A 15,222-nucleotide genomic window follows, 5' to 3' on the forward strand; every position below is an offset into this window, starting at 1 on the left:
GCTTGACACAAGCCCTGATTTGCACACCAATAGAAGCATCCCCAGCCTGGGCAGGACCCTGAGCCTGCACTGTTCTCCCTCCCTGTTGTCACAGCCAAGTGCCAGGAAGAGATTTAGTGCACCAATATTTTCCTCCCCAGTGACAGGAAAGGGATTTACATCTGCAACCCGCAGGCCTTTGGAGGGAAACGATCCCAAAAGCAGAGACTAGACTGGCACACAGTGGGCACTCTACCCCACCAGCACTGCTGGGGTGATGGCCCCCCGGAGCCCCTTGAAGATAAATACCAGAAGTTTATCACTGTGCCGCTTCTACCTCTTTTTGGTTTAAAAATAAAAATGTATAATATAAATGTTAAGAGAAAGGCAAATGCTCATTGCCTTGCTGCTGCACAGACACTATCCTGAAAGTTTAATCTAATAGGTAAAAAAGCAGCTACAGAAGAGGCTCCACTCTTGACAAGCTGTCACAAGTCAGTATTTTTCAAATGCAGCCGATAGCCAAGGGGAGTGAAATAATACATATAACTCATTTTTCCCAACTGCACAGCCATTGATAAATTTAGGTAGTGTGATAACTAGAAAGAGAGAAATACTGTAACATTTCGGTTTTAATAAAGTCTTTTAAAAAATTGAATCACCCTAAATTCATGCCGATGTGGTTTTTTAGGTAGTCAAGGTTGACTTCTTTTCCCTCCTGCCTATGGGAAGAGAGCAGAGCTGGGCTGGGGGGGGCAGGACCTGCGTCCAAGCACAAATATTTATTCAGTGAAAAGTTGTATCTAAACATTGATGTTTCAACAGAACTTACTATTTACTTAACTAAATGTTATAGATTTGCCTAAAGATTCACTATGGGGAATAAAACCCGCATTTTTAGGTCCTTTGAAAAATTTAGGATTTGCTCATCACTGTTTCCAAGCCATGTGATTTGGGGCTAGATTTCCAGTTAAATTGTTAGGATTTGGGTTTGCAAGACAGGTGTTTGGCATTTCTAACTCCCTGCTCCCTTTAGTAGACATCAAACTGAGCATTAATCTGCTGCGGTCTTGAAAGTTCAAGTCAAGGTGGTTTTTGTTTTGCTTTTTCCCCTGAAGGTCAGTTCAGGATTGAATCCTTTTGTCAAGGTTGGCTGGAGAGCAGAAGGCTCCGTTAATCTGCAGGCACTGCGGCTCCCTCCTGGCTTCCTTCCCTTGCAGTTTGTTTTACTTCAGGATTCACCCCCTGGGATTGTAAAGGCTGCAGATGAGGGTTAGAGGTGAAACAAAGAAAACGAGGTTGGTTGTTTATTTAGAGGGAGCCAAAATTCATAATGTTGGAGACACTGGGTCCCTCCCAAGAGATAACTGTAATTTTACAGCACCTCTCAATTTTTTTTCCCAGAAATAAATTACAATGACAAATCCAAAACACCATTACCCCAAGTAACTCCTAGAACCAAAACAAGGAAGAGTTTTTTCCTGCAAAGTGACCAGACACTGGAACAAAACAAACATGCTTCCAGTGACCTCCATATGGGAAAGCATCTGGAAAAAGAAATTAGGGCTATTTAACCTCCTTCAGAGACCTTCTTCTTTTATTCACTCAACTTGCGCCTCATTATGGTGGGGTCTTTTTTGACAGTAGATAATTTTTTCCTTGGTAAATCTTTTTTGCTTGGTAGATAATCTTCTTATCTCCTTCCCTCCCAATGAGAAGGCCAAATTTTGCTTTCATTTTTTCACTGTGGAACCCCACTGACCAGTAGCCAACAGGCAAATCCCATACCACACAGGCAGCCTGGCAATATATTTGCTCTCTTCATACTTTGTTTTAATAATCTCAGCAGCACCAAGGGAAGGTGCAGATGCATCCATTACACCTAAGAAAAAACCTTGATCTTTTCCCAGGTTTTTTTGGGTGTTTGCCCTCCAGGGCATCATCCATTTGCAACGAGATCCCTGGATTTACAACAGAATAAGTGGTTGTGCAACAACAAAAACTGGATTCCGGGGTCCTGATAAGAGAAGACAAGCATCCTGCGACCAGAGCCTGACCAGTCACCCCACCGCTAATCTGGGTGAATCAGCTGACGTCAGTGGTTTTATGTTAAACACACACTGGGGTGAAAAATGAGAGTCACGCTCAGCTCCGGCAGCCCAGCTCCAGAGCTCTGCTACCAGAAGTGGCTGCTTACTTTCAAGCTCTCTGCACAGCCTGTAATCACTCAATATTGAAACCAGATTTACAAGCTCTTTAGAGGAGAAGTTTGTGATTTCCAAAGCAGACGCATTTGGTATTTCAGAAAAAGGTCAAGCCCCCTGTGGAGTAAGGGGTTTTTAATAGAATCAGTTCAGCAGGAGTTAAGAGGAGACATACGAACCCAGCAGCTCGCAAAGCCAGGAGAGGCAGAGACATAAGAAAAGCCACAACCATTACTGTTTTGAGGAAAGAATCGGAGAAAGAGAGAGGCACTGGGTATACTAAATCGCGGACATTTGATTTCATTTATTCCAATCCGAGAGACTTTCTCAGTTGGAAATAGAGAGGACTGCCCTTCTTGCACTCCCAGGCTTGCAGGAGTTTCAAAGAAAGGATCGTTTGTTATTGTCTGCAGGGGAAATCCGAGAGTGCATAGCACAATGGCAAATCCAGGCTCTTAACTCAAATGCATTTAAATGGATAGCCTTTGCTTACTGTCTCGTCTTCAGCCTCTGGCCAGGCTCTTCAGCTGTTAATATTTGTTGTAACACTGAGTTGGGTACAGTGGGTGTCTGGGACTTGTTCCATGCTGGTACAGCACCCAGGGTGGTACAGCAGGGAACATCACCAAGGATCCTCCTTGTCACAGAAATACAAGTTTTCTGAAAGGAAAGCTGGTGTTGCTGAGGTCTGCAGGCTACATAAGCAGCCGCTACAGAAATACTAACTGGCAATGTAGCTGCCTACTGCTTGCTCCGACACCCTTAGAACTCCGTAGTTTCAGTGAAAAGATTTGGGGCTCGTTCCATAACTCACAGAGCTGTTGCCAGACAGACACCAGAGCTCATAACATAGTTTCTTGAATACAGAGGCTTTAAAATAGATTGGAAATCCAGATTTCATACTGTCCTGGTTTCAGCTGGGAGAGAGTTAATTTTCTTCTTCTAGTAGTTTAGAAGACTCATAGACCAGAAACTTCTAGGCCATATCAGCTACCACACCTAAACTAGATATACACCAACAGGTAACAACCCCAGGAGACAGCAGCTGCCAACTCAAGCCCATCCCCAGCGACTTTGTGGCACTGCTTCCATGACTGCAGGGGATGGCAAACAAGCTCTTTTCTTCTTTAAAACATCTCCACAGCAAGGGGCCAATTAGAGCATCCTGGTCTTACTAGCCTTTTAATGGCAAGCATAAATAAACCCTTATGTATTCAAATCAGCAGTAAATGAGTGGTGAAGGTCACAGGATGCTTAAATGACTATACAACGTGCTCCCTCTGATTTCTGGACAAAACACTAAAAAGGTTTAGCCATCAGATCTTCTAACTTGTCTAGTCACAGTAACTACTGGTGCAGCTATGCCTGACAGACAGTATTTCAGGTTTGTCTCTTTCAGTATCAAATTCCCGGTCAGCCATTCCCAAAAATTATACACTCTGTGGAGCAGACAACTGCCCTAGACTTTCAGATCAGTGCAAAGGAAGGGCAGAGTTCTTATAGGAAAGCAGCACTGAAAGGTCAGCCAGAAGACCACAGGCCAGATTCCAAAAGAAGTTGTGGACATGTAATTTCTTGAACTTTAGCAGCAGAAGGAGGTGGAAACCAGAGAATACAATTCTTTGCATTAAAAGCAACTCTCCAGGCACTTTGAGGAAGTAAAAAGGGTCAGCAGCTTGAGGTACACAGATGACATTAATCCTTCTAAACTGCACTTTATTATTGCAAACATGAGCACGGTGGGACCTTGGCATTTCCGAGGCTCTCACTGCACTTGGCTGGTACGAGTGTTTAACTGTAGGGGTAAGTTTGCAGTATCAATACCTCTGTTTGCACAGCAAAGTGACCAACTTATCTCCTACAACAACCCTACCGCATAGTTTAAGTGTACTGTTCAGGAACACCAGCTTATGACTTTGAGGGACAGGTTTTCCTTGCTTACATCCCTTTGCATTTCAGGCTGCATATCCCCAAGCAATCTACCACAGTTAACAGTCCTCCGGATCAGAGCATTGCTGCAAGGTTGTTGTAATCCCATGTATGCCATTCCCTTTTTCACTCCTGGCAACAGTAGTAGCTCAACATCACAGTCAGAAAAGGAGGCAGAAGCACTTCTAAAGCTGTTTAAAACATAGATGAATAGTAGACTCTTGCCAAGTTTTATCTTTTGCAGCAGCATTTTGGATGCTTCTTTCACCATGATGTGGCATCAGCCTTTTAAGCAAGTCTACTTTAATTACTGCAAAGTCTAATAAACCAAGAAAAATAAATACAATAAATTCCTTGAATAATCCAGAGGTTGGTTGTTTTTAGCAACAAAGCATTGAATAAATGAAACGATCGAGTGAAGTCAACTAGCTGAAGGAGTAAGAAACAACTAAATACACAAATATTGGCAGGGAAGAAATGCAAGAGCATAAAGGAGAAGCCAGAGATTAAAGGACACTGTTGATACTGCAGTCCCACACAAAAGTAGCAGCATGTGATACTTAGCTACATGATAGAAGAGCAAGGCAGATGCTTTCCACTGTGCCCAGAGGGGCTATCAACAGGAAAAAAAAAAAAAAAAAAAAAAAAAAAAAAAAAAAAGAAAAAAAAAAAAAAAAAAAAAAAAAAAAAAAAAAAAAAAAAAAGAAAAAAGGAGGGGAAAAAAAAACAAAACAAAACAAAAACCACAGCTGAATAGGCAGTGTGGTTTTGGTGTTTCCCTCTCCCCAGAAAAGTCTGAGTGTAAAAGGTGCAAAAGGAAAACAGATCATAGAAACAGTAATCATGAGATAAGGGAAGAAAACCAGTTATAAAGAAAGGAGTCACTTTTTGACATGGTTTGCACAGAGAAAGAAGTCTTTCTTCATTACCAGAGAGGAAGCAACAGCTATCACACAAAGCTTTGGAAGAATTCACTGAGGTTATGAACAAAAACTCAGCGGCCAGGAACTAAGGATGTAGGTGCACTGCTACTTGAAGTATTAAACAATACAGCTGCCACCTTCATTCTGAAATATCCACCTACTTTCCTTCACGGAGTAGGAAAAGAGTTTGTTTTCAGAATCTAATTGTTATGCACCGCATTACCATGCATACCACTTTGATTGTTTCCCACTACCACCCCCAAAAAAAATCCGTTTTCCAAAACAAAAGCCACAAGCAAGTTTCAGACAAAATATATATATTTAAAAAAAAATCTTTACAATAAGTCAGGAAACATAGGAGCTTGCACACAGTTTATTATAATAACTCAGTTCTCAGCTCCCTACAGTTCAGATAACCCTGGTGACAGTGTTTACAACTTCTAATTTTTGCTTTCATAACTTTGAAGCAAACAATACATTTGAGTGTATTTTACTCTGTGCAAATAAGACAACTTTTGGAATCCTTCAGAAGAAATATCCAAGATTCTGTTTGCGAGGTCCTTTGTTTCTCAAAGATGATTTATGAGAGTTTTTGTTTTAAGATAAAGTGCTCCTGTCCAGCAGAACCCAAAGGCCTTCTTCTAGAGTTCAGAGAGCAAGTTTAGCTCAGATTAAAAAACAATTGGTCATACAAATTCCAGCTTCCCATGTCCGCTGTACATTCCCCAGTGGACTAGCGAAAGAATTTTATCATTGCTGAGGTCTGAATGTCTCATTTTATCACAGGTCATGCAGCAGTTCTCGTGACCAGTCACAGGCACCATGCATTCCAAGTCCAATTTTGCCACCTGCCCTTTTTTCGAGTGATGTCCATGAAAACTATAGTGCAAACGGGAGAGCATTTGCTGCCGTTGATCTTGCAGTCTCTTGTTTTCACTCCTGAGCATCCTCAAGGCCAGCATGATAAGGAGCACCAAGATTAGCCCACCAGCTATAGGAACAGCAATTACAGCTGCCCTGAACCATAACTCTTTTGAAGAGGTCAATTCCTGCACCTTGGTGATGAGATTCCTGCTGCTGTCATGTTGGTATCTGCTCCCTTGTCCTGAAAATGGGAAAGATGTGAAGCTTATGTCAGGATTTATATCACATATAAGCACTCCCCTAAATCCCACGCTGACAAGTTTAAGGAGCAGCAGCTACAATCTGTGGTATCTACAGAAAACACTCCTTCTAAATAAAAACATGACTTTCTAAGGTTGCTTATAACACGGGATTTCTGACTCCAAGAGCTGATTTCACTATGAAAAACACTGCCACTGATTCTGAGAAGTAATGTCAAAAGTTAGCAAGAGAGACTTACAATATTAATGCAGATAAAAAAAGCTAACTGGCCGAGATGCTCCCCTGCATCCAGCCACCCACTCCTCCCTCTGGTGTCTCTGCTTACATTAACAACTAAATCAATAACAGCAGACACACAAGGTTTAGCCTGTCGCCAGAAGAGAGATTTCACTGAAGCTTTATTGCCCTACCTGAAGTATCGCCCCTGGAAGGAGACAAAACATCATGCAGTCCTCTGTAATTGCACATATCTTCATGACAGCATTCCAATGTGGACATGATGGTGGTGCCAGAGTGGTTTTGTGCTTGTTTGGCTTGGCAGATATCAGCTGTGCTTGCAATAGAGTCCAAGCAGCCATGAGTAAGAGGGGAATGTGTATTCTGAGGATCAAGCAGTCTGGAGAAGCAGGCACTGAGCTCAGATTTGCACATATAGCCGGTTGCAACACAGTGTGCAGCATCACAGTAGCATCTGATCTCACCTGAAAAAAAAAAAAAAGAAAACGGTGTAGGGAAGGTAAGAATTTGGTCCCCTAAGGACACCTCACTAGATACTATTATTAGCCACAAGCATCACACAGCGAAACTCAGTGCCAGTTTTGAGACTGTAGATCCACAAGAGCCAGGGTTGTTTCCTTCCCGTCACTGTACAGTGCCTACCTCGTTGTAACCTTAATCCCTCCAAGTGCCTTGGGGCACTCGCTTTAATTACTAGAACTATAGTCCTTTGAATTAAAGCAAAAGCATTTCACTAAAACAGGGACTGGGGGGGGGGGGAATTACAGTGGGTTTTTTTCCAAGGTAAATAACTAACAAGACCATTTTATAGCTACTTCCACTTGCTGTCAGAAGTTGCGTTTAACCATATTTAAAGTGAAATCCCAGTTCTAAAAGCAACAGATACCTTTACTCCTAGAAGAAAGTCACATCCATGTTTTAACCATTACTCCAGGGAACAGCATTCTATTTTTATAAAAGTAACTTTTTTTTTAACCGGGCATAAGCACACAACAAAAATACCAGGTTAAATATTTATGTGACAAAAAAAAAAAAAAAAATCGGAACTGCTGAATTCTTTATTACCTCCCAGTACTGTGCCAAAATTTAACAGGTTTAACTAACACCTTATAAAGCTATTAGCTAGAACCATTACCATCCAAGTCTCCTAGTCAGGAAGGTTTTTACTGTGTGAAACTGAGCAACTACCTGTAATTTCTCCAGAAAGAAAGAAATTCTCTAAGTAGTTATTCATGCAAAAAGGCTTTTTTATCAGTATTATAAAACAACAAAGTTCCAGTTTATAGTTATTCTGTTCAGCAGAGACAATCTCTTTCAACTCAAATTTAAAGTTATTAAATGGGGTGAAATTGCAAGACTAAAAGCTCCCCCTTTCCTCTCCCCAGTTTCACATGCAATCCAACAAGCAGTCAAAAAAGGGGAAACACTTCGATTGAAAATCCTCTACTGGCTCTATGAAAAAATCTCAGGAAACCTCAAAAATTTCTGAAGGAAGCGATAAAAAGGTTCCCTTCATAAAACTCTTCATTTTGTGCTCTCCAGACTGCTCTGGTACGAATTAAACATGTCCTGTGCTGTAGTGAAAACTTACTCTTTCTAGGCAAGTTACAACTCAAACATAATTCAATGTGCCATCGAGCCAAGGCTTAAGAGGAAGCCAGATTTTGGAGTCATCCTTGGAAGAATGGACTTAAAACTACTTCTGATGTGCCTGTTCTACGTGCCATTACAGTGGCACCAAGGCTTTTAAAGTCGATCAGATTGCCAGATTTCTTCCTTCTACAGTCTGCAATTCAAAAATCAAACTACAGGCTTCCCAGCTGCCACCCCTTCTTACGATGCTACTTACCACCTATACCTAAAAAAACTGTTCTACAAGATGTTAAAAATCATCCTAACCAAGTTAGCTTCCCCTCATTGGGTCACTTTAATACTTTCTCCAAAATGCTACTGCAGGCTCCAGGCCTTGAAGTTCCCGCTGCTCTTTAATAACTCTACTTAATAGAAGCCAAATGATGGAGTGTCTCACTGTCTCCAGTCCAATTCCCTTGGGCTTTTAGACTAAGTAACCTAATTTTTCATGAATTCACACTCACTGTCATCCAGCATGCTACAGAGAAAAAGACTCAATCGTTTTCTAAGCATTCCATGAGGTCTTCCCCCTACTCTCTCTGAGAAAAATACTCTTAATTATTTTCTCACTGTATGAGAGTTAAAAGTAAGATGCAAACATGGCACAGTACCAGAGCTGACAGCCCTTTCATGAGTCTCAGCACAGCATGGGAATAAAACGAAACAATACACATACTTTCATTTTAACTGCTTATACAATCATGTTTAAAAATCTATTTTATTGACTTAAGACAATCTTATGAACAAAATCTGACAGGCTAGTCATCAGGTTAATTCAACTGCTTTTTAATTAAAGCCATGTTTTCAGCGAAACAGAATGGACTTTGTATTACTGTATTAAAACTGTATTTCTGTCAATTCATAAAGTTTCTTCCTGTGCTATGCAAAAGGCCAGAAAGGGTATTTAGTATTTTGAAACAGTGAACAATGCCCTTCTGTTCCCTCCTCTTTCTTGTTACTGTATGTAGCTATTAAAGAAAAATGTCTGCTTTTAGTCAAGATGGCTACAGGAGAGACTGCAGGCTTCTCTTAAAGCTTTTGAAGTCAACAGCAGCCAGAAGTCTGTGATCCCCTAATTATATCATTATCAGGCACATAGTTTCAGTATCTGTGACTTCACATCACTCAGTCACTCCCTGTTCTGCCCGCTTTGATGGGGCCAGCAGGCTCCCCCCTGCACGCTGCAAGGCTGTTATTTAGGGTTAATTACAGCCTTCCTTCCAAAATAAATAAATACCGTCGCACATCACCACCGCGCTAACTTAACCTCCTCCCCGGAGCACGGCGATTACCGGCAGCCAGTGGGTCGCCTCTGCCCCGGGAGGGCGCTCCCCGGGCGGCCACACCACAGACCACAGAGCCCACAAGAGCCCCCGGCGGGCGGTGACGGGGCCGGGCGCGGCCGCCCCTCCGCTGCCGCCGGGACACCCGCGGGGCCGCGCCCGGACCGACCGGCACTGGCGGCCAGGTGGGAAGGGAGGGCAGGGCAGGGCAGGGGAGGGGAGGGACGGGGCGGTAGGCGCAGACCCGGCGGCTCCCGCCGCAGCACCGGCTCGACGAGAGGCTCCTGGGACAGCGCCGGCCCGGCTGCCCCGGGGCACCAGCGCCCCCGGGGCGCCCCGCTCCCCCCGGCGCGGCCCTCGCACCCCCTCACCTCTGGTGAGCAGGACGGCCATGGCGCACAGCTCCAGTTGCAGCCAGATGAAGATGTAGCTGGAATGGCGATCCATTTACCCGGCGCCGCTCGCCGCAGCCCGCAGCGCAGGCACGGCAGAGCCGCCGCCCGCCCCTGCCCCGTCGGAGCGCCGAGGAGCCGCTCGCCCGCAGGCAGAGCCGTGGCGCGGCCACTGCTGCGGTGCGGGCCGAGGGGACGGCCGCGGCTCTCTGCCTTTCCTCGCTGCTCCGGCCCGTTCCGGTCTGCGGGAGCGGCAGCGCTGGGAGCGGCCGGGGCGCTGGCGGTACCGGCGGGCGCTGCCTCACTGACACGGCGGCGCCGCCGCCCGCCCTGTAAATACGGCCGGGCCGGGAGCTGACGGTCCCGCCCCCTGCCCCGCCTCCCCTCCCCATTGGCTACGCCTCCCGGGGGTGGGCGGGGAGATCGGCGGGCAAGACCGCCCGGCACCGTCCCATTGGCTGAGCCTCTCGGAGGTGGGCGGGGACTCCCCTCGTCCCGCCCCGGTCGGTCGGTCCGTGGCGCCACGCGGGTCCCGCCAGCGGCGCCCCCGGGCGGCGGCTCCGGGTGGGCCGGGGGGGCGGGCGAGACCGCTGGACTCGGTGCGGGGCGAGCCTTCCGCTGAGATCGGTGCGGGGTGAGCCCGCTGGGCTCGGTGTGGGGTGAGCCCGCTGGACTCGGGGCGGGCTCGGATCCCCCGGCGTTGTGGGGAGAGCGGCCGCTGGCGGCCTCGGTCACTGCGTTAGGTTTGGGGCTCTCCTGGGTCCCCGAGATAATGCTCTGCGGAGGCAGCAGCGCTGGGTTCCACGAGGCAATGTGATGTCCTGGCTCCTGCGAGTTCGGCGGAGCCGTGATCAATGGGTGGGTGGATGGATGGATGGATGGATGGATGGATGGATGGATGGATGGATGGATGGATGGATGGATGGGCAGCTCCTCAGCACCGGTCACTTAGTGCTGGGCAGCGCCGGAGTGGGACCAGGCGGCGGCCGAGCCCTCCCGCCCGCTCCTGCTGCCCCGGCGCTGTCGCCAGTCCGGCCCTGCCTGTCGGCTCCCGACCCCCGGGGCTGTACGAGGTGCAGAAGTGTTGCCACAGCGGGGCCGCTGGCAGTTCTACGGCAGCCGGGGCTTTTTCTCCAAGGTTATGAAAATCTTGAGTTAGGGCTTGGCGCAGTGCGGAGCTAAGAGGCACCGGCTGGAACTGGGATGCACCTGGGATCTCCATCCCTGGCCCCTCGCCGCTCTGGGATACACCATGTGGCTCCGAGGGCTTCTGTGCTTCCCGCTCAGCCCCGCAGGGTCTTACCTGCTGCTGTCACATCCACGCAGCAAGAGGAGGCCCGTGGGACCGAGCCATTAGCAAATATACCCTGCAGTAACTCTATCTCTTTCCAGTATTTCCTTTCCAAAACCAACTATTGGAGATGGAAGCATAAGGTGATGTTCTACCACCGAGCTCTGACACAGCTCTCGTAGGTCATGTTTAGCTTGGACAGTTTTTCTTCAAGTGTTGGTCCTGAAAAAAATGTGTCCCTTGATTAAAATTTCTTTGCTAACTTAGTTTTCTTCTTTCTATTCTCATTACATTTTATAAGCCCTGATTTCTAGAGCACAGACTGTTTCCCATTTATGGGCAAAATGCTTTAAATGCTTAGGTCCACTGCTAGAATTAAAGCTGTTGGATGATGTGTAGATTATAAGTTAATAGCAAAAATTACTTTAGAATTTTAATTTTTTGTGAGTCTTTAAAGACATTTTCAATAGAGAACATTATACTTTGTGACAGAGACATTCCTCCCTGAAAGAGAAAGGAGGAAATATGAAATCTGAGATTGCGATAACTCCAGTTTACTTTGGCAGAGGGGAACAGACTGGATCCCCAGCTAATTAGTGCTGATGCCATCACATGTTATAATGGTTTTACTGTGAGTCTTGCCACTTGCATATGCATAAGATAGATACACGTGTGCTGCACCGCAGTCTTTACACTTATGTTATACATATTTGCACTCCACCACAAAGTAATTTTCTAATTCTTGTTTCTGTTTAGAAATTACAAAACCAGCAAGAACAGCCAAGCCGTATCTCCCACTCTGGCACCGGCTATCAGACACTCATTTGCAAACATCCGAAAATATCATTCATTATAACTTAGAATCATTACAGCAACATGTGCAATTCTGTTTCTCCTGTTCCTACCACTGGTGACAAGCGCATTTAGCAGATCTCATTTGTTACATGCGATACCGACAGACTGGAAATGGCTTTTATTCGTGGAGCCACATTACTTCAATAAGTAACATGAGAGACTCCCTGAGTATTATAAACATCCTGGCCAAGGGAGCACAGACAGACTAACCAGAGGGCAATGTGCTCGAGATCAGTTTTAACAGCAAATTTCATTGACAGCTGTCAAGTTTGAATTGTGAGGTACAATTTACTGTAAAAAAATTGCTAATTCTGTATGCTACAAGCATGAAATACCACAAGTGAGGGAGGGACAGCAGGGATCACTGCCCAGCCTTAGTTCCCCCTGAAGAAACTAAAGACCCTTTTGGAACGTGTGGATTGAGTCAGGGTGTCAGGAGAATTTGACTGACATACTAAGTCTCCTCAGTCGCTGATAGTCTGCTCAGAGACCTGTGCAAGGGTTGTGTGGGGTCCTCTGACAGACCATAGCATAAACAAGACAATTCAGCTTCTGCAGTGCTAATTTGCTTTTGTTTTAGAGGCAAGAGGCAACAGGGCCAAATTGGCCTGTAAAAAAGGGACAGGAGACAGACCCAGCACAAAGCAATAATAACAACATGTTCTGCAACCAGAAGGAATGTGGGATAATGACTACAAGGAACCATCAAGGAAAGCGTCAGAAGCCTGAGGCTGCATTACGTGTCTCCAGCAGCCATGGGAGAGCAGCCTGGAGCCTCCACTTGAACGGACTACACAGCCTGTAGTCAGAGCCTGCTGGAGCACAGGGCTGCTCCCTCCCACCCGATACGGTGAAGCCCTTTGAAGCCAGCATGAACAGAAGGACCTGGTTGCAAAATCAGCCTCTGGGCACCTCAGGGAAAGGGACTGCTTTAAGAAGCATCTCACAGGAGCACATTCTCCTCCGCATCAGCTCAAAACTCTGTCACAGATGAAAAATTTTGTCTTCAAGAAGACGAAATTGCCAACTAAAAGAGATCTGTCCAAAGAGATCTGTCCAATTAGTCTTTGCAGGCCACACAAATGTTTGTTTGGTTGTTTTACTTCATTTCACAAGCCAGTAGTTGCAGAGCCAAGATTCTGGCAGGAGGACTTTAGAACTGATGAATCCTTCTAAAAGACCAATTCAGATGAGCATCCAGTGTCCTGAATTATTCCAGACCAGGATTTCTGTTATCTGGCAAGCAGCTGCTCAGGACAGACCCTACTCTCCCCTACAATCACGTTCCAGAAAAGGCTCACTATTTTCCATCAGGAGTATGTGAGCAGTGCAGCTATACAAGAGTCTCCTTCCCAGTGTTAGCTGGTGAAATGCTTCCAGTGAAGTGCCAAATCACAGCCACCACCTTCTCCAGAAGCTCCATGCACCTGAGAGACCTAGCACAGGCATGAGAGGATGGCTGCCATGAGGGGTTTAGGCCTTTCCTATGTCGAGGAAAACAAGACAAGCCAAGACAGAGGTCAGCATGACAGCACTTCCTGAGTACATAATTTTGAACAAGAGAAAAGCTACGCTCTGGCTCTGGGAACCCAGCTTTAGAATTTCAACCTCCTCCCTTTGTATTGCTTCTTTCATATATTCCCTGTCTCTTTTTCAGATGAAATGGCATTAATGCCTGTCCCTGCTGCTACTGCCTATTGTTTGTGTGCCACTGCAGCAGCACGCCTGCAAAACTGACTAAATTAAGTTAAAACCTCAGCCTGCAGGTGCCCCAGATTTAAGTAACTCACCATAGAAAAACAGTTTGGAGTGAAAAGTAATTCCTTCATCTGGCAGCTTTGAACATTATCATGAATTCCTCACCCCTCTATAAACTTGCCTGGTATGCTGGCAACTCACCATCATTTCCCTCAAAAGACTGCATACAACCATTCCCTCAATCTCCATCAAACAACTGCGTTTTTGCAGTGTTCTTTGCTTATTTGAACCTTTCAACCATCCCCTGCCAAAAAAAAAAAAAAAAAAGGCAAAAATAGAAGTGAATATAACAGCTGTAATTTGGAAATCCTTTCTACCTTCACCTCTATGGTCAAGGCATCACAGCAGCAGTGTCCTAGAGAGAACCACATTCCTCAGGGAGCTGAGTATTTCCATACTGCTGGATGTGCACACTGGCATTTGCCGGTACTGCCACATAAGGTGCTCATTTCTCTAGCAAGGAAAGGTTAGTACTTTACATTGGAGTCATTTCAAACTGGTGTCAAAAGCAACATTTGAACACCATATCTTCTTTTTTGCACCTTGCAATTACGATTCGGCTGAGAATTTCTCATTTGGAAATGACATGCAGTTAAAAGCATTGGGACTACTTAAAGCATATTTGGAGCAATATTAATCAGAGTAGTCAGGGTTTTTTCTTAACTGCTCAACACTAGCCAACAACCAACTAGCTTTTCCCAATTATTTTGTTAGCATTTTGGACATGATACACACAAGCTAATTCAACTGAATTACCTTTATTTATGCTGATTATTGCCTTTAAAAAAATAATTAAGGCTTAAGCTAGCACAGCTCGGCATAAAGCCCAGGGGGCAGGGAACATAATATGACTCTGTGCAATTCCTTTGGCTTACCACTTCTGGGGCTGGCCATGGATTTAGTGAATCAAGTAGCCATTTCAGGATCTAAGGCTATGCAGAGCCCAAAGCCTGGCTCCTTCCCCAGCCGCTCCCCTGTGACAGACAGGCTGCCGAGCAGGTTCCCACAAGGTTATTAACTCCCAGGGAGTTTTATCCCCATAACTGGGGCAGTTCAAAGAGGTGGATGGAGGCCTGCCCACTATTCCCTGCTCACTTTCAGGAGCAATTAGCGTGTCCCCAGTGAAACTCGGTTACCTGCAAAACTGCAGGAGGAGACTTGCATTCCAGACATGATCAATGACACTTGTTCACATAAAATAAGTAGGAAACCAGGTTAGTGTCTGTGTCGCAGGACCCACCTCTCCATGCACGTAATACATCATCCAGATGGCACCAATCTGCATCCCCCTCAGACACATGACATGATAAAGAGATACTATTTAAGAGGCCCAGAAAGTGAAGCATTTCCTGCCATGCTCATCACTTTACTTTTTTTCATTTAAAACTAATCCTCCCTCCCCCAAACGAGCTGCACTCCTACTCCTCCCAATCAATAGGACGATTTGCATTTATCCTCCTGGAGGCATCGCTCCTAGGACCGGGGCCAGAGCGATCCAATCGATAGGGGGAAGCTGGAGCAAGACTGGAAAAGAAGCAGCAGAGAGATTTCCCCCAGGGAGAAATGCAAAACACTGGAGAGAGGCAACAATTATTGTAATTGAAGGTAATGAGG

The 15,222-nt window shown here is 45.6% G+C and overlaps 1 protein-coding gene across 1 annotated transcript; it reads right to left on the bottom strand.

Moving 5' to 3' along the window:
* Positions 1–5,335: 5,335 nt before the first annotated feature.
* On the bottom strand, positions 5,336–10,013 carry BAMBI (BMP and activin membrane bound inhibitor). Its single transcript, XM_027889719.1, has 3 exons — positions 9,684–10,013; positions 6,571–6,861; positions 5,336–6,140 (listed from the first exon to the last, which is right to left on the bottom strand). The coding sequence occupies exons 1-3, from the start codon at positions 9,757–9,759 to the stop codon at positions 5,722–5,724; spliced, it is 786 nt and encodes a 261-aa protein (XP_027745520.1). The 5' UTR covers positions 9,760–10,013; the 3' UTR covers positions 5,336–5,721.
* Between the last annotated feature and the right edge of the window lie 5,209 nt (positions 10,014–15,222).

Source organism: Empidonax traillii, unplaced genomic scaffold (assembly GCF_003031625.1).
Source record: "Empidonax traillii isolate 1590-97213 ecotype Southwest subspecies unplaced genomic scaffold, ASM303162v1 scaffold270:size1067046, whole genome shotgun sequence".
NCBI lineage: Eukaryota > Metazoa > Chordata > Aves > Passeriformes > Tyrannidae > Empidonax > Empidonax traillii.